At 37.5% G+C, this 23,788-nt stretch overlaps 1 protein-coding gene across 1 annotated transcript in view; it reads left to right on the forward strand.

The window, feature by feature from the left end:
- Nucleotides 1-23,788, forward strand: part of ADGB (androglobin) — a 248,133-nt gene that overhangs the window by 78,405 nt on the left and 145,940 nt on the right. The window contains exons 7-9 of the mRNA XM_008006725.3: nt 1,398-1,484; nt 6,669-6,916; nt 17,109-17,237. Of these exons, the coding sequence (XP_008004916.3) occupies nt 1,398-1,484; nt 6,669-6,916; nt 17,109-17,237 (464 nt within the window). The remainder of the gene's footprint in view (nt 1-1,397; nt 1,485-6,668; nt 6,917-17,108; nt 17,238-23,788) is intronic.

Here is a 23,788-nt window from a genome sequence, read left to right on the forward strand (position 1 = left end):
TCAGCCCAGATATTTGTAGGTAGTTGAATATCACTAAGTATTCATATTGGTGGCATGTTCATTTATTTGGGGAAATATATGTTCTGAATGTTTCTAGTTCTCAGACATCACTTGAAGTTCTGAGAATCAGAGCTGCTAGAGCAGTGAGGCATTGAATACATGACCTGGATAATTGGAGTCGTATTTTATCTTTCTTAAAGCTATAGTTCAGTAGAACTTTATAGCAACACAAGTATTGGGGTTATTATTATTTTTTTAAAAAATCCAGTTAGTAAACAAAGCAACAAGCTAAGTGTAATACATTTCTTGGGATTTCTAGTAGAAAGTTACCCTGTGTGGAACAATTTATATTTTTCCATAAATTTTTTCAGATTTTTACAGTACATAGTGATCTGAAGTACATAGTGATATGAAGTTTAGCTTACTACATTTTCCAAATTAACACATAGTAATTTCAATATCAATGTGAGATATGCAAAGAAAAGAGCATTATTTCTATTTGATTTGCAAAGTCACTTCATAAATTTATCCAATGAGGAGTTTAGACTAGTCTGGAATCTATCCCAATAGACACTTATTATCTTTGAAATAGGTAGGCATATAGAAATTCATAATCCGTAAACAACAAACAGTGCACATTTTAAAGTAATGGCGCATGTGACTAAGATAGTAAGATATCTTTCTGAAGAAAAGCACGCATGTGTTGGTAATGCCATTAACACCACCACTGACATATAGTCAGCTGAAGCCGTGACTCCCGGGCAGAAGGGAGATATGGCATTTTTGTGTGTAAATGTAAATAGACTAATAACCTCTGGGAAAAAAAAGAGGCCTGATGAGAATAGTGATATTGGTTAATCACATCCTCATTTTACTTTATGCTAAGCTGACAGATTCGCTCTTCTGTGTAAGACAGAAGAGATGTTTCTGGTTTCTCCACAGTTATCTAAGGATTTCTGATGCCCATCTTGACTTGCCATAGATGATACTGATCTAACACACAGCTTCAAAGACATCTTAAAATAATTACTGAAATCAGAATGATGAAAGAGACTGTTCTGTTTTTAAAAGAAGTCTATAAAAATAGATTATATACTAATTATATATGTTATAATACACAATGTGAATGTATTTTATGTATATAGCATTAATATTACTTTTAGATCTTAAAAAATAAAGCATATAAGTATGCTTTGCAAATACAAATGAAATTAATTATATTATAAATCCTACTTCAGTGTTTTAACAAATGATTTGGCTTCTGGGATAGTATTTTTAATACAGATTGTAATGAATAATCAGAATATATTGCTGTTTATTAATGATTCCTAGTTCTTATATATCTTTATGTGTTTTCAAATGTTGCTACCTATAACATTATGCATTTTCTTTTTTAGCATCCATGTAGCAGACAGGAGAGAACTGGGGGAGTTCACGGTTATTCATGCGCTCACAGGGTGGTTACCAGAAGTCATTTCTCTTCAGTACGTTTGACTATTAAATTGCTCATATCTAATTTTTTCTTTCTTCCCAAGATTTCTTTAAAATATTCCTAGTCTTTAAGAAAATTTCAAGAAAGGTCATATTTTGCAAAATTTGGGGAAAAATATCATTTTATAGTATTACATAAAGTTCCTTGGGAATTTCAGGGTAAATTCTATTTCCTTATGTAGGAGAAGAATGACCCCCATAGGTTCTTTGTTGGAACTGACTCCTGTAACAGAAGACACATTAACAAGAGAAAAACACACAGCAGCTTATTACCATGTAGATTTCCATGGGAAATATACAACAAAGAGCAGTCAATTTTTACAGAAGTGACAAGACAAAAGAAAATGACTTTGAGCCTCTACAGGTGGCAACTTGTGGGAAGGCAAATAAATGATAGATAAAGGCTAGTTAAGAAAGCTTGTTCATGTACATCCCTCTGGTACAATTTTCAGGCCAGTAAGGGTCCAAAGCTGTCTTCAGTGGTTAACATCTGTTCTCTCTGGTACAAGGCAATGAGGGGCAGGATGCCTCTCAGTTTTTGTAAATCTATGTCTTGCTTTTAGGCAAATTGAGGGAAAACAGAGTTTCTGTGTATCTGTTTCTTCATAATTGCCTGTAGCTCAGCAATCCTTCATATTTTGGGGTGGCATGTGCAGGTCTCCCATACTTATATATATATACTATGAATTAATCTTTAAATATCTGATGTACAAATATTAAAACAATGGTAATTATTTATTATAGTAAAACATTTGCAAACTTCCCTTTATACTTATAAACCTATCACACTTACTTCAATATAGAAACATAAAAGCAACTTTTAATTGGCCACATCTATATGGAAATAATCATAAGAAGACAGCTATTATGCATCAAGTAATTTAGTATATTACTTCTCATTTAAAAATCACAGTCCTGAAAGGATAGTCTCCTTTAATCATCCACATGACCCCATCAACTAGGTGTGCATCATTTCAGATGAGGAAACTAAAGCTCAGAGAGTTTGAATTCCCCCAAACTAGGAACATGTAAGTCTTGCTGGTCCAAAGCCCACAGTCTTTCTTTCATATGATTCTAGATATATAGAAATTGCTTCTTTATGCCCAAAAATAGCTATTAGGTAAAGAATAGAATAGAGACATTGTTCAATTTAATGCTGACTTATAATTTCACAATAGTTTTATTTAATACATAAGGAATATAGATGTACTATTTTATCATTTTACCATTGATAGTTGGAAAATAATCAAGATAAGGTGCATAGAAAAGAATTATAACAATAGATTTGAATATACCATTAAATCAGATACTGACTTTTACAAGATGATTAAATCCACAGTACAGTTATCAACCTGGACCATCTCTGATCTTTGACTGGTAATAGGAAGCTGCAATTGCCCAGGGTCAATAGAGATTGGAGGAGATTGAAGACAGGCCCTAGTAACTTGGATTCTGCCATCTTAACCATATTTCCAGCAGGATAAACTAGGGGTTGCTTTGTTCAAATAAAAGTATTTTCTGGGGGAAAAAAAAAAAAAAAAACCCGGGAGAGTAGGAACTGATCTTGTTTTTATCTTAGGAATGGCCAAGATAGCACTCTTTTTTATCTTCTTTTGGAAAACCTTTTCCTAATATCTAAATGACTTCCTGACACAATGTGGACAATGTTAGTGAGAGAAATAGAGAGAGAATGAGATTTTAAAAGTATGGAGCTCTCTAAATTTTTATACTTAGTGTTGATGGAATGCTTACAGTTTTCCCTGTGCAAGTGCAATTTTCTCTGTGCAATAGTTAGTAGAGACACCAGAGACATGAAATCATCAGAATTCTACCAGAGGATGATAAAGAAATAAGATATCAGAATAATTCACGCCTTGAAAATTCATAAAATTTTACCTCTGAAAATCAAAACAGAATATCTTCTAATTTTCTATGTAATAATAGAAGCAGAGTCAATGACATGTCTGAGTGGGAATTAGAAATCCAACCACTTCAAAGGACTCTTGTTGGCATGTGTCTCTGATGCATGGTCTGTCTGTGAACATAGCACTCTGCTGCTCTGTCTTTAAGCCTAATGGTCCAAGAAGTTACATGGTCTCATTCTGTTGTGTTTGAATAGGTCTTTTTCATAGTGTAGTATATTTTATGTGGTAGATGGGAAATACAACCTAGATTTTGGATTCAGAAAAGTCTGTTTCTATCCTGACTCAATTATTTGCTGGTTGTGTGATGCCATACAACTTAACAACCTCTTAAACATCAGTTAAGACTCTATAACCTGTGTTCCAGAGCTGTCATGGGATCAAATGAAAAAAAAATAAAATGTGCTAAAGGCCACTCTGCTGGGTAGTGGGGATCCAGGGATGAATAGGAGGCAGTTCAGGGAGTTGAGCAGATCAGAGATGCACAGGGAAACAAATTATTATTTTCTAGCCACCAGTCCATTTCTCTTATTTTCCTCAGAAAAAAATCTAAATGAGTGGTTTGTACACACTGTCTTCCTCTCCTCAACTCCCCATTTCTTCTCATCTGAGTCTTTGACCTTCCCTCTCCACCACATCAGTGAAATGGCTCTTCTTAAAGTCAACAAAGTCCTTAACATTGTCAAATCCAGTGGTCACCTCTCCTGCCTCATTTACTTGCATCCCAGTATGTGATCCTCTTAAACAAGTTATTTCCTTTTGCAACACTTGCTTCCCTTGGTTTCCACAGCAACACACTCTCTGAGTTTTTCTCCTTCTTATTTTCTGCTCTTTCTCAGCCTTCTTGGATAGTTCCTCAACCAACGTACAGCTGCTAAGTGATGGTATGTAGCAGGGCTCCTGTCCTGTAACTTTAAATAACAAACTGTTTGACAATGACTTTCAAGTTTATGCCTGGTCAATATTGCCTGTGTTTATCTACAACTGCCTAAGTTACATAGCTATGAGGATTTTCAAAAGTGTATCTTAAACTCAGAATATCCAGAAAGGAACACTTGATTCTCAACCTCCCAAACTGCACCTTCCCTAGAATGCATCATCTCAGTGAATTTCACTACCATTCACATATTTATTCAAGCTAAAGAAAAAAACTAGAGGTCATCCTTCAATGCTCATTTTTCTCACCTCTCACATATAATCTCTCACTAAGCTCTGTCAATAGTACATTCTCTACTTACTCTGAACCAATTTGTTTCTCTACATCTCCATTATTAGACTTATAACTGGTCTCTTAGGGTCTATTTTACCTTCCTCTAGTTAAGTTGGTAATCAGAATAATTTTCTAAAGTGTAAATCAGATCATGTCATTCTCCTTGCTTAAAACCTTTCAGTGTTTAACTGTTACACTTGAATGAAGTTCTACAGTCTTGACCATGATCCTCAGAGATCTGCACTGTCTGATTCACACAGTCTCTGACCACATCAATGTCTTGGCAACCGTTTACTGGTCACCCAAGTCTTTTTTCTGTTTACAAAATATATGAAACTCACTCTACCTTGCGGTTCTTTCATGGGCTGCTCTTATTTTTTTTTTTTTTTTTTTTTCTGCCTGGAATGATCTTTCATCAGATTATTCACTTAGCTGGGTATGTCACATTTGGGTCCCACCAAGCTTAACCATCAACTCCTTAGACAGGCCTAGTTGAGCATCCAGTGTAAGTTATTCCTTCCCCAAATTATGCCACATCTCAGCTTCCCTTATTTCATTTTCCTCATGGAAGTTATCACTGCTGTTATTCTCTCTCTCTCTTTCTTTCTCTCTCTCTCTCTGTTGTATCCATCCATTGGATGTAAAATTGTCCATAAGAACAGGGACCCTCTTTTGTTTTGCTCAATGTATTGCCTTCTGTGTAATTCCTGCGGGAGGTAATACTTGAATTGATCTCAAAGGATTAGTTAAAATGAATGAAACTGATTGAGGCGGGAAATCCAACTCACCGAAGAAAAAATATCAAGGAAATAGAAGAAGATAGGGTGTAGTCCCAGAAAAACACATGGTTCTGCATAACTGAATTTCATGCTATGGAATTCTAGAGGAGGAATGGGGTGTGGGACAGGAAAGGTGGATAAGAGCCGGATAGATAGAGAGGCCTTTTATACTATGCTGTGACATTTTTACAAACTCCTTAAAATGATCAGATGTCATTAAGGGATTGTAGACAGGAGGATGACTTTATCAGACTCACGATTTTGAAAGATTGCTCAGAGCCTTAGGACAGCAAATGGCAGGAGTGGAGCAGCGACACTGGCTTGTGCAGTATTCTTGTGGGGGTCTTCTGAGGGCTTCTCCCGAGGAAGTGGTGATGAGAATGGAGAAAAGGTGATCCACTGCACTGAGAAAAGGTAGAATCCAACTGACACTGTGTTTTATTTGAAGGAGATTTTAAAGAGAGAGTCTTGTTCATTCTCAATTTTCTGCTTTGAGTACCAAGTAGAAGGTGATGCAGGGCATCTTTGTTTACTTACTTATTTTTTTATTATTTGTTTGGGACAAATACCAATTAGGTGGTTGTGTGTGTGAGTCTGGATATCAGGAGAGAGGTTTGAGCTGGAACTAATGATTTAGAGGTTACACACATTTATGGATAAACTCAAAATATGAGGAAATACTATGTAAAATGGCAAGAACACCAAGAGGAGAGCCATGGGAGAAGAATTAAATTGTCAACAGAGAGCAGAAGAAAGGGAGTATTCAAAGGAGTCTGCAAGGAATTTCTTTAACAACAGAAAGAAAACCAGGAAAGAGGGATGTTATGGAAGAGCCTCAGGGAAGAGTTAAAAGAGGAGCAAGAAACAACAGTCACATTCCACAGAGAAGCCTAGTGAGATAAGGACCTTCTGCATAAGTGATCATGCATGCGAAAGTGTCTGCCACTTAATAGATGCTCAAAGACATGTTCTTTCCCTGTCATGGTTGTTAACATAATGAGCTTCCCTGCCAGGTTGAGTGATCCCTGAGATAACACCGTGGTTTTGGTCGCTTTGATTCAGCAAAGCCCAGCACACAGTAGGCACTCAATGAAAGCTCGTTGCATGTCTAATATATAATGCTGTTCTTTTAACCAAAAATCTGAGTAACAATTGAAATTATTCATTAAATAGCAAGTTGATTTTGCTGTTAGTACTTTCTTGCGAAGTTCAAGGAAGAAAAAAAACACATCATTTGGAAATTAATGTTGATATCTTTTCTCTTAGCCCGGGCTACATGGACAAAGTTTGGGAGCTCCTGAAGGAAATATTGCCTGAGTTTAAGCTGTCAGATGAGGCCAGCTCTGAAAGCAAACTAGCAGTGTTAGATTCTAAATTGAAAGAACCAGGGACAGAAGGAAAGGAGGGAAAAGAAATAAAGGATGGAAAGGAAATAAAAGACGTGAAGGAATTCAAACCTGAAAGTTCTTTGACAACACTAAAGGCTTCTGAGAAAAGCGACAAAGTTCCAAAGGGTAAGATATTTTACATCAAAATGTGATTCAATATGGACATTACGTATAAATGCCTTACAATCGTATTTAATATGTTGCTAGAAATAGTGGTTTTGAGCCACACCCCAAGAGAGGGTTCTTGATCTCACACAGTAAGGAATTCAAGACAAGTCACTGAGTTAAATAAGAAGAGATAGTTTATTGAAATCTCCTCAGTTACAGAGTAGGGCATCCTCAGCGAGCAAAGAAATGTGCTCTCCTTCCTTCCTTCCTTCCTTCCTTCCTTCCTTCCTTCCTTCCTTCCTTCCTTTATTTCTCTCTCTCTCTCTTTCTTTCTTTCTCTCTCTCTCTCTCCTTCCTTCCTTCCTTCCTTCCTTCCTTCCTTCCTTCCTTCCTTCCTTCCTTCCTTCCTTCGATGTAGTTTCACTCTTGTTGCCCAGGCTGGAGTCTCGGCTTACTGTAACCTTCATCTCCCAGGATCAAGCAATTCTCCTGTCTCAGTCTCCCAAGTAGCTGGGATTACAGGCACACACCACCACACTCGGCTCATTTTTGTGTTTTTAGTAGAGATGGGATTTCACCATGTTGGCCAGGCTGGTCTTGAACTCCTGACCTCAGGTGGTCCACCCGCCTCAGCCTCCTAAAGTGTTGGGATTACAGGTGTGAGCCACTGCACCCAGCCCAGTTTTTCTTATCTAAGAATCTTATCTATGTAAAAGCCAAGCTAAGCTTAGCTGTCCTGACAGCATGACAAAATGTAGTATTCTACTGATTAAAAGAAAGTTAAACTTGACATTTTAGTGCATTAAGTACATCAAAGCATAACAATAATTATCTTGAAAGCATACATTGTTATGGGCATTGTGACATATGGACATATTGCTATGGGTATTGGCACATCTGGACATTCTGCTGTTGTAGGAGTGTGTCCCTTGCAGGTATTGTTAGGCTGTATCTTCAGCTATAAACATGTAACGACTGTGGGTCATGACTGGCACGAAATGTGTCTTGTTAGTCTTAAGATGGAGGTGAACTTAAGTTGGGGTTTCTCAGGGCCTCTGAGGCTCCTGCTTCCCTAAGAAATACATCTTTGTTGTCGTTATCCTTTCTTATGTTTTGTGACAACTGCCATGTAATTAAGATCTTTCTTTTCTAGGACTTTAGGACTTATAACGGTGTTTACTGTATGCTAATTATTATTCCACATTTTGCTTTCTTTGAAAATCTAAGGCAATTTTCTACTTTGATGCTGCTAAATTAATATTAATTTAGGAAGATACATTAAGCTCTGAATTTCCATTAAACACATATTTCTCCTATTTAAAAAGTAAAAAGTGGCAGAACTTGACAATGATGCCTGGTAGAACTCCGAGCTGCAAAGCAGGATAGATAGTGGTACCGTTTAGGAGAGATCACAGAATGATTTCGAATATATTGAAATTGAGGTGCCTTTAAGACAACCTAGTTGATTTTTCATGTGAAGACTCCTAGGCTGGTGATATACCCTTGGTCATTGACAAATGCATGCAAAATTAAACCAAGAATGATATTTCCCAAGGAGACAGTATAGAGTGAGCAGATGAGGGAGGCTGAGACTGAGTCCTGAAGAAGCAGAACATCTAAGAGGTTGATATAAAATGACGAGTTGCTGAATGAAGAGTAAGGACCGGCCAGAGGAGCAGCGACAACATCAGCAGAGCGTTTTGGCATCGGGGCCAAAGGAAAAAGTTCCTTTGGAAAAAGGCCTTGGAAAAAGTTCCAAGAACCAGAGATTATATTAAATATGGTGGGAAGATGAACTATGATGAAAATTTACATTTCTCAATTATATTTTGTGATATAGAGGTCATTGCGCACTTGTGAGTGATGGGAGTAGAAGAGACATTGGAGGGGAGTAAGAAGGAAGTGGGAAGCAAAATAATATATAAACAACATTGTGTGAAGCTTGGCCTTGAGGAACAGGAAATTGCAAAGTGGAAACTGATAGGGAAGAATGTGGGATGCAGATGAATATGTATTTGTGAATCTCGTGAAGGAGAATTGAGTTTTTTAAAGTCATGACTGAGAAGATCCCACTGAGATGACTGCAATAGTATACATTTTCTGAGAAGAAGGAACAAGTTCCACACCACAGCTCCAGGGGGATTGGACCAACCCAGGGAGAGCAATGGCTCCTCTGTTCTCATAGGTGGACACAGGTCATGGGGGAGTGGATACAGGTGTAGGTGGGTAAACAGGTTTGGTAGGAGAAGATGAGAACTTCAGACCAAAGACTTCTACTTTTTGTTTATATACAACCTAGTTATGAGCTGAAAGTGAGGTGGAGGTGGAAGATGTAGATTCTCACAGAGATTTAAAATAGATGTGGCAAAGTTTGCAGAACGACAGGAGGATTACTTCCAGTGGGACTTAGCTGCCAAGTTTATTCAGAGTGGGGTTTTGCCAGATGGGTGGGATGAAATGACAGAGGAGCAATCCTTATTTAGGGTATTGGCAAAAACACATTTCGGTGAGCACTGTTGTATACTATCCAAATTTCTATGTGAGACAGTTTGATTTTCTTCTATTTATAATTTTTATTATGTATTATTTTTAAGTCACAAATTCTAAATAGAAGTTTGAAAGCTCTTAAAGTCCGATTGGCAAGTTATACATGCACTCAAATATTGCTTCCTAAAATCAGTTTTATTGAATTAAGGTAATATATATAGAAAATTCACAAATAAAATTCTGATAATAAACTTTTAAGAACCTAAATTTCCTGGTTAAATGTTTTATCCTATGGTTGAAGTTATAGTTATCTTTACTTTTATATCTAATTTAAGTGTTAAATCTACTGAAAAAGCTAAGATATGGGCCGGGCATGGTTGCTCGCGCCTGTATTCCCAGCACTTTGAGAGGCTGATGCTGGCAGATGACTTGAGCCCAGGAGTTCAAGACTAGTCTGTACAACATGGTGAAACCCTGTGTCTATAAAAAAAGAAAATAGAAAGAAAAATTAGCAAGATGTCATAGTGTGCACCTGTAGTCCCAGCTATTCAGGAGGCTGAGGTGGGAGAATTGCTCCAGCCTGGGAGGCCAATGCTGCAGTGAGCTGAGACTGCGCCACTGCACTCCAGCCTGGGTAGCAGAGTGAAAGCCTGTCAAAAAGAAAGAAAAAAAAGCTAAGCTATGAAACATGTCTATTTTGGATATTCAGAAACATTATAAGTAATGAGCAACCTGACCAATGATGATTACAAACTCAGCAGATGATGCATAGAATGAAATGACAGAAATCTGAGGGGCGGAGCAAGATGGCCGAATAGGAACAGCTCCAGTCTCCAGCTCCCAGCGCGAGCGACACAGAAGACCAGTGATTTCTGCATTTTCAACTGAGGTACTGGGTTCATCTCACTAGGGAGTGCCGGACAATCGGTGCTGGTCAGCTGCTGCAGCCCAACCAGCAAGAGCTGAAGCAGGGTGAGGCATCGCCTCACCTGGGAAGCCAAGGGGGAAGAGAATCCCTTTTCCTAGCCAGGGGAACTGAGACACACAACACCTGGAAAATCGGGTAACTCCCACCCCAATACTGTGCTTTACCAAGGGTCTTAGCAAACGAGCACACCAGGAGATTATATCCCACACCTGGCCAGGAGGGTCCCACGCCCACGGAGCCTCCCTCATTGCTAGCACAACAGTCTGCAATCTAATGCAAGGCAGCAGCGAAGCTGGGGGAGGGGCACCCGCCATTGCTGAGGCTTAAGTAGGTAAACAAATCGGCTGGGAAGCTTGAACTAAGTGGAGCTCACAGAAGCTCAAGGAGGCCTGCCTGTCTCTGTAGACTCCACCTCTGGGGACAGGGCACAGCTAAACAACAACAACTACAAAAAAAAGCAGACACAACCTCTGCAGAAACCTCTGCAGACGCAAACGACTCTGACAGCTTTGAAGAGAGCAGTGGATCTCCCAACATGGAAGTTGAGATCTGAGAATGGACAGACTGCCTGCTCAAGTGGGTCCCTGACCCCTGAGTAGCCTAACTGGGAGATGTCCCACACTAGGGGCAGACCGACACCCCACACCTCACAGGGTGGAGTACACCCCTGAGAGGAAGCTTCCAAAGCAAGAATCAGACAGGTACACTCGCTGTTCAGCAATATTCTATCTTCTGCAGCCTCTGCTGCTGATACCCAGGCAAACAGGGTCTGGAGTGGACCTCAAGCAATCTCCAACAGACCTACAGCTGAGGGTCCTGACTGTTAGAAGGAAAACTAACAAACAGAAAGGACACCCACGCCAAAATCCCATCAGTACATCATGATCATCAAAGACCAGAGGCAGATAAAACCACAAAGATGGGGAAAAAGCAGGGCAGAAAAGCTGGAAATTCAAAAAATAAGAGCGCATCTCCCCCTACAAAGGAACGCAGCTCATTGCCAGCAACGGATCAAAGCTGGACAGAGAATGACTTTGACGAGATGAGAGAAGAAGGCTTCAGTCCATCAAACTTCTCAGAGCTAAAAGAGGAATTACGTACCCAGCGCAAAGAAACTAAAAATCTTGAAAAAAGAGTGGAAGAATTGATAACTAGAATAATTAATGCAGAGAAGGCCATAAACGAACTGACAGAGATGAAAACCATGACACGAGAAATACGTGACAAATGCACAAGCTTCAGTAACTGACTCAATCAACTGGAAGAAAGAGTATCAGTGATTGAGGATCAAATGAATGAAATGAAGTGAGAAGAGAAATCTAAAGAAAAAAGAACAAAAAGAAATGAACAAAGCCTACAAGAAGTATGGGATTATGTAAAAAGACCAAATCTACGTCTGATTGGGGTGCCTGAAAGCGAGGGGGAAAATGGAACCAAGTTGGAAATCACTCTTCAGGATATCATCCAGGAGAACTTCCCCAACCTAGTAGGGCAGGCCAACATTCAAATTCAGGAAATACAGAGAACACCACAAAGATACTCCTCGAGAAGAGCAACTCCAAGACACATAATTGCCAGATTCACCAAAGTTGAAATGAAGGAAAAAATCTTAAGGGCAGCCAGAGAGAAAGGTCGGGTTACCCACAAAGGGAAGCCCATCAGACTAACAGCAGCTCTCGGCAGAAACTCTACAAGCCAGAAGAGAGTGGGGGCCAATATTCAACATTCTTAAAGAAAAGAATTTTAAGCCCAGAATTTCATATCCAGCCAAACTAAGTTTCATAAGTGAAGGAGAAATAAAATCCTTTACAGATAAGCAAATGCTTAGAGATTTTGTGACCACCAGGCCTGCCTTCTAAGAGACCCTGAAGGAGGCACTAAACATGGAAAGGAACAACCGGTACCAGCCATTGCAAAAACATGCCAAAATGTAAAGACCATCGAGGCTAGGAAGAAACTGCATCAACTAATGAGCAAAATAACCAGTTAATATCATAATGGCAGGATCAAGTTCACACATAACAATCTTAACCTTAAATGTAAATGGACTAAATGCTCCAATTAAAAGACACAGACTGGCAAACTGGATAAAGAGTCAAGACCCATCAGTCTGCTGTCTTCAGGAGACCCATCTCACATGCAGAGACATACATAGGCTCAAAATAAAGGGATGGAGGAAGATCTACCAAGCAAATGGAGAACAAAAAAAAGCAGGGGTTATGATACTAGTCTCTGATAAAACAGACTTTAAACCATCAAAGATCAAAAGAGACAAAGAAGGCCATTACATAATGGTAAAGGGATCAATTCAGCAGGGAGCGCTAACTATCCTAAATATATATGCCCCCAATACAGGAGCACCCAGATTCATAAAACAAGTCCTTAGAGACTTACAAAGAGACTTAGACTCCCATACAATAATAATGGGAGACTTCAACACCCCACTGTCAACATTAGACTGATCAACGAGACAGAAGGTTAACAAGGATATCCAGGAATTGAATTCATCTCTGCAGCAAGCAGACCTAATAGACATCTATAGAACTCTCCACCCCAAATCAACCAAATATACATTCTTCTCAGCACCACATCACACTTATTCCAAAATTGACCACATAATTGGAAGTAAAGCACTCCGCAGCAAATGTACAAGAACAGAAATTGTAAGAAACTGTCTCTCAGACCACAGTGCAATCAAACTAGAACTCAGGACTAAGACACTCAATCAAAACTGCTCAACTACATGGAAACTGAATAACCTGCTCCTGAATGACTACTGGGTACATAACTAAATGAAGGCAGAAATAATGATGTTCTTTGAAACCAATAAGAACAAAGATACAAGATACCAGAATCTCTGGAACACATTTAAAGCAGTGTGTAGAGGGAAATTTATAGCACTAAATGCCCACAAGAGAAAGCAGGAAAGATCTAAAATTGACACTCTAACATCACAATTAAAAGAACTAGAGAAGCAAGAGCAAACACATTCAAAAGCTAGCAGAAGGCAAGAAATAACTAAGATCAGAGCAGAACTGAAGGAGTAGAGACACAAAAAACCCTCCAAAAAATCAATGAATCCAGCAGTTGGTTTTTTGAAAAGATCAACAAAATTGATAGACCACTAGCAAGACTAATAAAGAAGAAAAGAGAGAAGAATCAAATCGACACAATTAAAAATGATAAAGGGGATATCACCACCGACCCCACAGAAATACAAACTACCATCAGAGAATACTATAAACACCTCTACACAAATAAACTAGAAAATCTAGAAGAAATGGATAATTTCCTGGACACGTACACTCTCCCAAGACTAAACCAGGAAGAAGCTGAATCCCTGAATAGACCAATAGCAGGCTCTGAAATTGAGGCAATAATTAATAGCCTACCAACCAACCAAAAAAAGTCCAGGACCAGATGGATTCACAGCTGAATTCTACCAGAGGTACAAGGAGGAGTTGGTACCATTCCTTCTGAAACTATTCCAATCAATAGAAAAAGAGCGAATCCTCCCTAACTCATTTTATGAGGCCAACATAATCCTGATACCAAAGCCTGGCAGAGATACAACAAAAAAAGAGAATTTTAGACCAATATCCCTGATGAACATCGATGCAAAAATCCTCAATAAAATACTGGCAAACCGGATTCAGCAGCACATCAAAAAGCTTATCCACCATGATCAAGTGGGCTTCATCCCTGGGATGCAAGGCTGGTTCAACATACACAAATCAATAAACATAATCCAGCATATAAACAGAACCAAAGACAAAAACTACATGATTATCTCAATAGATGCAGAAAAGGCCTTTGACAAAATTCAACAGCCCTTCATGCTAAAAACGCTCAATAAATTCAGTATTGATGGAACGTATCTCCAAATAATAAGAGCTATTTATGACAAATCCACAGCCAATATCATACCAAATGGGCAAAAACTGGAAAAATTCCCTTTGAAAAATGGCACAAGACAGGGATGCCCTCTCTCACCACTCCTATTCAACATAGTGTTGGAAGTTCTGGCTAGGGCAATCAGGCAAGAGAAAGAAATAGAGGGTATTCAGTTAGGAAAACAAGAAGTCAAATTGTCCCTGTTTGCAGATGACATGATTGTATATTTAGAAAACCCCATTGTCTCAGCCAAAAATCTCCTTAAGCTGATAAGAAACTTCAGCAAAGTCTAAGGATACAAAATTAATGTGCAAAAATCACAAGCATTCTTACATACCAGTAACAGACAAACAGAGAGCCAAATCATGAATGAACTTACATTCACAATTGCTTCAAAAAGAATAAAATACCTAGGAATCCAACTTACAAGGGATGTAAAGGAACTCTTCAAGGAGAACTACAAACCACTGCTCAGTGAAATAAAAGAGGACACAAACAAATGGAAGAACATTCCATGCTCATGGATAGGAAGAATCAATATTGTGAAAATGGCCATACTGCCCAAGGTAATTTATAGATTCAATGCCATCCCCAAAAAGCTACCAATGAGCTTCTTCACAGAATTGGAAAAAACTGCTTTAAAGTTCATATGGAACCAAAAAAGAGCCCACATTGCCAAGACAATCCTAAGTCAAAAGAACAAAACTGGAGGCATCACGCTACCTGACTTCAAACTATACTACAAGGCTACAGTAACCAAAACAGCATGGTACTGGTACCAAAACAGACATATAGACCAATGGAACAGAACAGAGTCCTCAGAAATAATACCACACATCTACAGCCATCTGATCTTTGACAAACCTGAGAAAAACAAGAAATGGGAAAGGATTCCCTATTTAATAAACGGTGCTGGGAAAATTGGCTAGCCATAGGTAGAAAGCTGAAACTGGATCCTTTCCTTACTCCTTATACGAAAATTAATTCAAGATGGATTAGAGACTTAAATGTTAGACCTAATACCATAAAAACCCTAGAAGAAAACTTAGGTAATACCGTTCAGGACATAGGCATGGGCAAGGACTTCATGTTTAAAACACCAAAAGCAATGGCAACAAAAGCCAAAATTGACAAATGGGATCTAATTAAACTAAAAAGCTTCTGCACAGCAAAAGAAACTACCATCAGAGTGAACAGGCAACTTACCAAATGGGAGAAAATTTTTACAATCTACCCATCTGACAAAGGGCTAATATCCAGAACCTACAAAGAACTCACACAAATTTACAAGAAAAAAATAAACAACCCCATCAAAAAGTGGGCAAAAGATATGAACAGACATTTCGCAAAAGAAGACATTCATACAGCCAACAGACACATGAAAAAATGCTCATCATCACTGGCCATCAGAGAAATGCAAATCAAAACCACAATGAGATACCATCTCACACCAGTTAGAATGGCAATCATTAAAAAGTCAGGAAACAACAGGTGCTGGAGAGGATGTAGAGAAATATGAACACCTTTACACTACTGGTGGGACTGTAAACTAGTTCAACCATGATGGAAAACAGTATGGCGATTCCTCAAGGATCTAGAACTAGAAGTACCATATGACCCAGCCATCCCATTACTGGGTATATACCCAAAGGATTATAAATCATGCTGCTATAAAGACACATGCACACGTATGTTTATTGCGGCACTATTCACAATAGCAAAGACCTGGAATCAACCCAAATGTCCATCAGTGACAGACTGGATTAAGAAAATGTGGCACATATACACCATGGAATACTACGCAGCCATAAAAAAGGATGAGTTTGTGTCCTTTGTAGGGACATGGATGCAGCTGGAAACCATCATTCTCAGCAAACTATGGCAAGAACAGAAAACCAAACACTGCATGTTCTCACTCATAGGTGGGAACTGAACAATGGGATCACTTGGACTTGGGAAGGGGAACATCACACACCGGGGTCTATCATGGGAAGTGGGGAGGGGGGAGGGATTTCACTGGGAGTTATACCTGATGTAAATGACGAGTTGATGGGTGCTGACGAGTTGATGGGTGCAGCACACCAACATGGCACAAGTATACATATGTAACAAACCTGCATGTTATGCACATGTACCCTAGAACTTAAAGTATAATAATAATAATAATAATAATAATAATAAAATAAAAAATAAAATCCTTACTGCTAAAAAAAAATGAAATGACAGAAATCTATAATTTCTGTCTCTGAATTGAGAGAGATTTGTTAGGGAATTTAAAAAATCTTTGAGAAAAGTGTTTTAAGTTGAAGAAGAATATGTTTTATAGATTGAGTATATGAATGAGCACTCAAATGGTGGGAATAGTTCTGGATACAAGAGTTTTATTACCCAAGCCATGTAGGCAATAAGATGCTGGCTTGGGACTTTGGTTGGAGTCTGGGCTCCACAATAAAATATTTTGGAGTCACAAAACTGTGTTTCCTGTAAGTGGAGGACCCAAATAAGGAAAATCTGAGAGGGCTCTACATTTAGGACTTAACTTTCAGTACAGGCTTTGCTGTGTTTTGTTTTTATTTTTAAAATGAGAAAATTACCTTAATACTATAATCTTATATGAATAAAATATATTCAAATAATTATCTTCTTGAAACAAAATTATATGCCGCAGATAAAAGGCAATGCTCATTTATTTCATAATATATCCAGTTTTCAAAGTTCTCCCTGGCTTTATTGTGGTGTTTCTAATTAGAGGGATCGTGTTTTAGAGAAATTACGGCTATAGTTTTACATTTAAATAATACTATTATTTTGGCCTTTTTTCTTTAAGACAATGACTGAATAAGAAATACAGTTTGAGGTTGTCTAGTTAAAATATTTATTGTTTTTTTTTTCGTATGTTAGAGAAAGCAGATGCAAGAGACGTTGGAAAGAAGAGAAGTAAAGATGGAGAAAAAGAAAAATTCAAATTCTCAATTCATGGTTCAAGACCCTCATCAGAAGTGCAGTACTCTGTGCAGTCCCTATCAGATTGTAAGCTCCTAATTTCTTAGAATAATAACTAATTTAGTTGTTTCTTAAAATGCTGGAAAACCTTGAAACATAGAAATACATTTTTTCTTTTGAAATAACTAAATAAACTTATTCAAGGTGGCCATAAATGCTGGGTTCTCTGAGGGGTAGGTATGTTGGGCCAAAGTCCTACCAATGAGACAGAAGCCTGCTTGTCCAAATTGGAGTGCAATTGTCACAGAAGAAGTATCCACATATGGGAGAGGCTTCTGCTGTCGCTTTCAGGTATTGCTCTAAAAAATACTCAGGTTAAATTTATCATCCAAATTAAGTAAATTCAAAGTTACTTGTTTGAGTGGTTAGATGCCAGCCACCAAATGAAACAAAAAGTCTACATCTGGCTCCTTGCTCACAATGGGCCTCCAGATCTTTTACTGTGTTTTAGAAAATAACTGTGAGGCTGGAGACTGTAGAAGTCATTGTTTATATCACGATACCGACAACCACACTTTTTCGTGTATCACATTGTGACTGAGTGGATGTACAAGATCTATTTATAATAGCCTCATTGTATAAAGGTCAAGTATTTTTGTGAAAATGCTTGGGTTTCTCTATCACTTAAAATCACATTGGAGGTTTTTCGTTTAATTAATATCTTTCCAATTTGGACTTACGAATTATCTCTAAAGACCCCTGGGCTACCGCACTTTTGTCCTCTGTACCAGCTAAAACAGTCTAGATATAGAAGCCTTTAAACAAATTGTATCAGGTTGAAAGAAAACATGCTATAAAAAAATGATACCTCAACCTATTCAGGAGGAAGACTAGAGTGTCTCTTTTGAGGCTTTATAGTCTCAGCTTTGACTCATTTATCTTGGTGCTTCCAGAGTGCAGGTTATCATTTTCACCTCATCTTTCATTAGCTACTCAAAATACATGTTTTTACACCTAGTAGTGTGCTTTATTAATAAATTTTTATATTTTTTCTTAATATATTGTGATGATTTGTATGAGGACATTTTAATAAGTATGGCTTTTTACTTTTACTGAAACATGCCTAGTGATGTGGATAGAAAAAAGTCACTATTGTATTTTTAATTCTACGTTAAAAATCATTTTCTTATATTGATATTTTAAGCAATAATTTTGACAGTAAGAAACATTATATTAGCAGACTTACTGATGGTTCTTCATCTTTGTGAAAATGGCTAAAACTTTCTCTGAGTTCTTCCTTTGTGAAAATAAAAGTAATGATGCCTCCTTTCTCCTGCTGAACTTACAGTTAGGGTCATGCCAACACATAGAATATGGTTCAGTTTGGACTGTGGAGTCAAGCTGCTTGAGTTCAATATCTGCTTCAACACTGAGTGTATAAGTATCAGGCAAGTGATAGAGCCTCTTTAAACTCAGGATCTCTATAAATCAGCATCATTGTTTTGGTGAGGGTCCTTGTGAGAATCAAGTGTTGAATCCAGGTAAAGTGCTTAGCACTTGTTGGAAGAGTTACATTTTAGCATACTTACTGCAAAAGCCTTTATTAATTCTTGACTGTGCTAAAGGTACGGTATTAGAATGAACTCTATAGGAGTATTTTGTCTGGCATAAATAAGAGGGTGGCCATGTGAACTTCCTTCTCCCACAGAGTTAAATCTAAGTGCATTTCTGATGGTGTTACAATTCATTTCCTGCAATCAGCTGCTTTGGTTTCACTTGTAAAGGAGATAATTGATAGACAGTAAGCATTCAAGAGACAACTGAGTTACAATTCAAACTCATATGGAAAAAATAACATGACATTTATATCGTTTGTTTGTTTATTTATTTATTTATTCATTTGACACAGAGTCTTGCTGTGTCACCCAGGCTGGAGTGCAGTGGCGCAATCTCAGCTCACTGCAACCCCCACCTCCCAGGTTCAAGCGATTCTCGTGCCTCAGACTCCCAAGTAGCTGGGACTGCAGGTGCATGCCATTACACCCAGCTAATTCTTGTATTTTTAGTACAGATGGAGCTTCACCATGTTGACTAGGCTGGTCTCAAACTCTTGACCTCAAGTGATCCACCCACTTTGGCCTCCTAGAGTGCTGGGACTATAGGCATGTGTCACCACACTCGGCCTTTATTCTTTATGTTTGATTTGATATTAGATGTGTTATAATTAATTCTGATAAGTCACTTAAAATTTAATATAAAGACCCCCTGTTTTATTGATTTTTTCAAAGTAGCATATTTATCACAATGGTCATTAAAATAAAATGGCACTCACAGTTTTAAATGCCATAGGAGATACAGTTTTATAATGGCAGAAGACATGTAGAGATTTATGTATATATTTATATGTCATCTAATATTATCCAATGCATACCCTAATAATGACTTGACAATTAAGAATTCATTTTCTTATTTCCAAAATAAGTGTATTCATTTAGGTACACTAGCTGGCATGCCTAACAAATGACTCTGATGTCATATATATTTCTTTCTCAATTAAAATAAAAAGACTAGTGTTAATCCTTGGCAGGAAGTTATTTTCTAGATGATATTGAAGAGACCCATGCTCCTTCCATTTTATGCCTTTTATACCTCTAGCATTCTAAAGTTCTATACCAGTGGGAAGAAAAAGAGCTTTGAGGATTGCAGGAGCAAGGTGTCTGAAATCAAAAAAGCTGCACTGTATATCACTCTGGTCTCATTCTATTGAAGATAATTCAGTCCAATGGCCACACTTGACTTTAAGAGGAGTTGGAAAATATGGAATGTGGAATGTGCGAAAGATCAATAATTTCAGGAGAAAGAGGAAACCATTTGGTGAACAATGAATGATCAGTCTTCACCACATTTCACTTTCCTGATCACCAGATACCCATTTCACTCTTCTTCTCACATGTATGTTCAATACTTACCAAGAGTCCCAATCCAAATTATTATCCAGTAATTGCATCTAGTTAAAATATCCAGGATCTCCAAGTCATGTACATGCACACACATGCTTACAGATACACCCATATGTATCCACTCCCATCTCTCATATAATGTTGTCATTAATATCTTTCCAATTTGGACTAACGACCAATCTGACCAATGATGATTACAAACTCAGCAGATGATGCAGAGAATGAAATGACAGAAAACTATATAAGTCACAAATTCTGAATAGAAGTTTGAAACCTCTTAAAGTCCTATTGGAAAATTACACATGCACTCAAATATTGCTTCCTAAAATCAGTTTTATTGAATTAAGGTAATATATATAGAAAATTCACAAATAAAATTCTGATAATAAACTTTTTAAAAACCTAAATTTCCTAAATTTAAAAACCTTCCCATATGAAGAGGAACACAGTAACTGCAATATAAACTCCACTCATAAAACAAAATAGCAGGGGACACATTGTAGTCACTGATCATTTGCAATTCTAAAATTCGGCTGAGAAAGTCCTGTTAAGACCTTTTTCCTGGTATAGAGGGGAAGTTCTTTGGCACTAATTCTGCTCTCTTGGAGGAACTCAAAATTACAAAGTGTAACGTGGGTTTATGAACCTACACAGTCTTACTCCAGCGTTCACACAACTACTCTGTTATCTCTCCTCTCAATATCTATAAATGTTAATATTTTAAACTGTAAAACTTATTGAAAACTTTTATTCTCTAAATAGCTAAATTTAAAATGTAACTTATAAAGAAATTTGATACAAATGATGACATTAATTACAAATACCGAAGTTTTCTAAGAATGAGTAATCAGACCCTTCCAATATTTGAGAAAAAATGATTACCAGAAATATTAGAGATCTGAGTTTTGCCAGTAACTTATTAACTACAGGGTAAGTTAGAATTTGTGTAATAATATAGTAATAGAGTTCAGTATCATAGTAACTTTAAAAAATTGTTTCAAAAAAGCAAAAATCAATACCATTAGAATATGACTCAGTGGAATAGTAAGTTGGATATTTTCTGACTATGAGAAATACTGCTAGCTTTTCACAATTTCCTCCTCTTCCTAGGAACACAGTTGTGCTACATTTTCCCAGCCTCTTTTAAATGAGATGTGGCCTTCTAATATCTAGCCCACAGGACATGAAGCAAAGTGATACATACGAGCTGTAGACTGACCTATACCATGTTCTCAATTGCAATTCCCCTTCTGTTAGCTCACTGCTGTTGAGAGCACAGTATTAAAGATGGCAAAGCCACAAGGAGGGACAGAGCAGGAGTATGTGAATCACTACCTGGAGATCTGCTTGCTGGTCAAGAAGGTTCATTTCGTACTTTCTATGAACGAAAAGAAACTATATCATGTTTAAGTCATATTTTTTAGTGTGTTCACTATAGCAGCTACAATTACTTCATGATAAACTAACTCTTGCCAGAAATAGAGTACTAATAACGAGGTGAAATTATGTGGTGTTTGCTTAACAGTAGAGTAGAAGGCAGTGAAGAAATAGTATTTCAAACTTGAGGAAACCTGGGGATCTACCTCACACAGCAAAATATTTGGTAAAACCAGAACCTGTGACAATTTAGAAGTTAGCCATGTACTCAGTGAACCTGAGTCTCTAAAATAAGTGATTGAAAATCTACTATTCTAGGCAGTGTTAGTTTGTAATATCTACTGTTAGCAAGAGATTTCAAATAAGAAATGAGTTCAGGGAAGAATTGTCTGTTTTTCCAAAATAAATGGGGAAAAAAGAGAGAGAAATTTTTGAGATCACAGAACATACAACATTGAAAAAATAAAAGGCTATTTCTTGACCACAATTAATTGGAGATAAGGCTGGTGTTGAAGAGAGCCATGCTCCTCCCTTTTTATGCCTCCTATACTCTAGCATGTGAATTCTGAAGCTCTATACCAGTGGGAAGTAAAAGAGCTTGGAGGATTGCAGGTGCAAGATGTTTGAAGTAAAAACAAGCTGTATTGTTTATCACTTCTGTTCTCATTCTGTTGAAGACAGTTCAGTTCCATGGCCACACCTAAGTATTAAACAACAAAGCTCCATGATGTATTTTGGATGTTTGTCCTCGCCCAAACCTCATGTTGAATTGTAATCCCCAGTGCTGAAGGTGGAGCCTGGTGGGAGTTGCTTTGGACCTGAGGGCAGATCCCTCAAGGCTTGGTGCTGTCTTCATGACAGTGAGTTCTTGCAAGATCTGGTCGTTTGAAACTGTGTAGCATCTCCCCCTACTCTCTTGCTTGCTCCCATTCTCACCATGTGAGACACCTACTCCCCCTTTTGCCTTCTGCCATGAGTAAAAGCTCCCTGAGGCCTCTCCAGAAACAGATACCAGTTCTAGGCTTCCTGTACACCCTGCAGAACCATGAGCCAATTAAACCTCTTTTCTTTATAAATTATCCAGTCTCAGGTATTTCTTTATAGTCACACAAGTATGGCCTAATACAGCCCAGTAAAACTTAAACAACACACCTGGTTGTGTCAAAGATTGTTAAGACTGTGACCTCTTTGTTGCAGCTATCTTCAAAGTAGCCTCTATGAAGCAAAGAAGCAAAGAAATTAGCCTTGGGAATTATGCTCAAGAAACAATATGGACATGTGGAACTGATGAAACAAATAGATTAGAAGCCCACTAATATATATTTTTTAAAAACTTGAACTAAGAAATTATGGGCCTGGTATAAAAAGTCTTTGACTTTTCAGCCTTGCTTCAAATATTGGAACTGCAACTATTTTCTGGTAGGAAGTGGGCCGGAAAACACTCTAGTCATTATCCTCTTTACATATTGCCACACAGAAAAATAGACACTAAAAAATTGCCAGAAAGACCAGGGATTACTTTATACTTCACACTTCTTAACTGTGTACTTGACATGTTATTTAACCTATCTGTAACTCAATTTACTTGCCTGAAAAAAGCTGTTAAAAATAGAATTTATTCATAGGGTTTATGTGAACTGACTCATAGAAAATACTTAGGCCTTAGCACAGAGTAGGCATTTACTGAAGGTTAGCTATTCTAAATTGACTAAATATCATATTATATAAATAAAAATAAAAATCATATATAATATTTAACAAATACTTCTTAAGGACTTGTAGTAATTTGGGGTTCATCTCACTGGGACTCAACATTTCAGGCTGAAATTGTTATAAGTTCAGATAGTAAACATTTGACATAAAATAAAATCAATGATAGAAGTGGTATTTAAGTAATCTTACATGTTTTATTGCAATCTTCTGAAATATGCTTATAGAAGGCAAAAAGAGCTGTATCACATGTAATATAAAACATTGAAATCATACAAATGTAGCAAAAGCTTCTTTTAGGCAATAAAATATAATAAGTATGGCAGTTGTAGGCCATATAAGGCTCATAATTAATGTACAAAATATTTTAAGGCAGTTTTAGAGACTGGAGTGTAAAATTCTATCTCATTATTCAAGAGTATATTTTTTTCTTAAATTTCTTTCTCAATTATTAGACTTTATTTTATATGCAGCTGTGCTAATTCAATGCAAAGTTACTCCAACTGGAAAGATAAAGACATTTCATGGTTTGTATCATTGATAGTTCACTGAAAGAAATTATAGAGCCCCTGGATTTAAACATTTGCCTTT

This window comes from Chlorocebus sabaeus, chromosome 13 (assembly GCF_047675955.1).
Source record: "Chlorocebus sabaeus isolate Y175 chromosome 13, mChlSab1.0.hap1, whole genome shotgun sequence".
Lineage (NCBI taxonomy): Eukaryota > Metazoa > Chordata > Mammalia > Primates > Cercopithecidae > Chlorocebus > Chlorocebus sabaeus.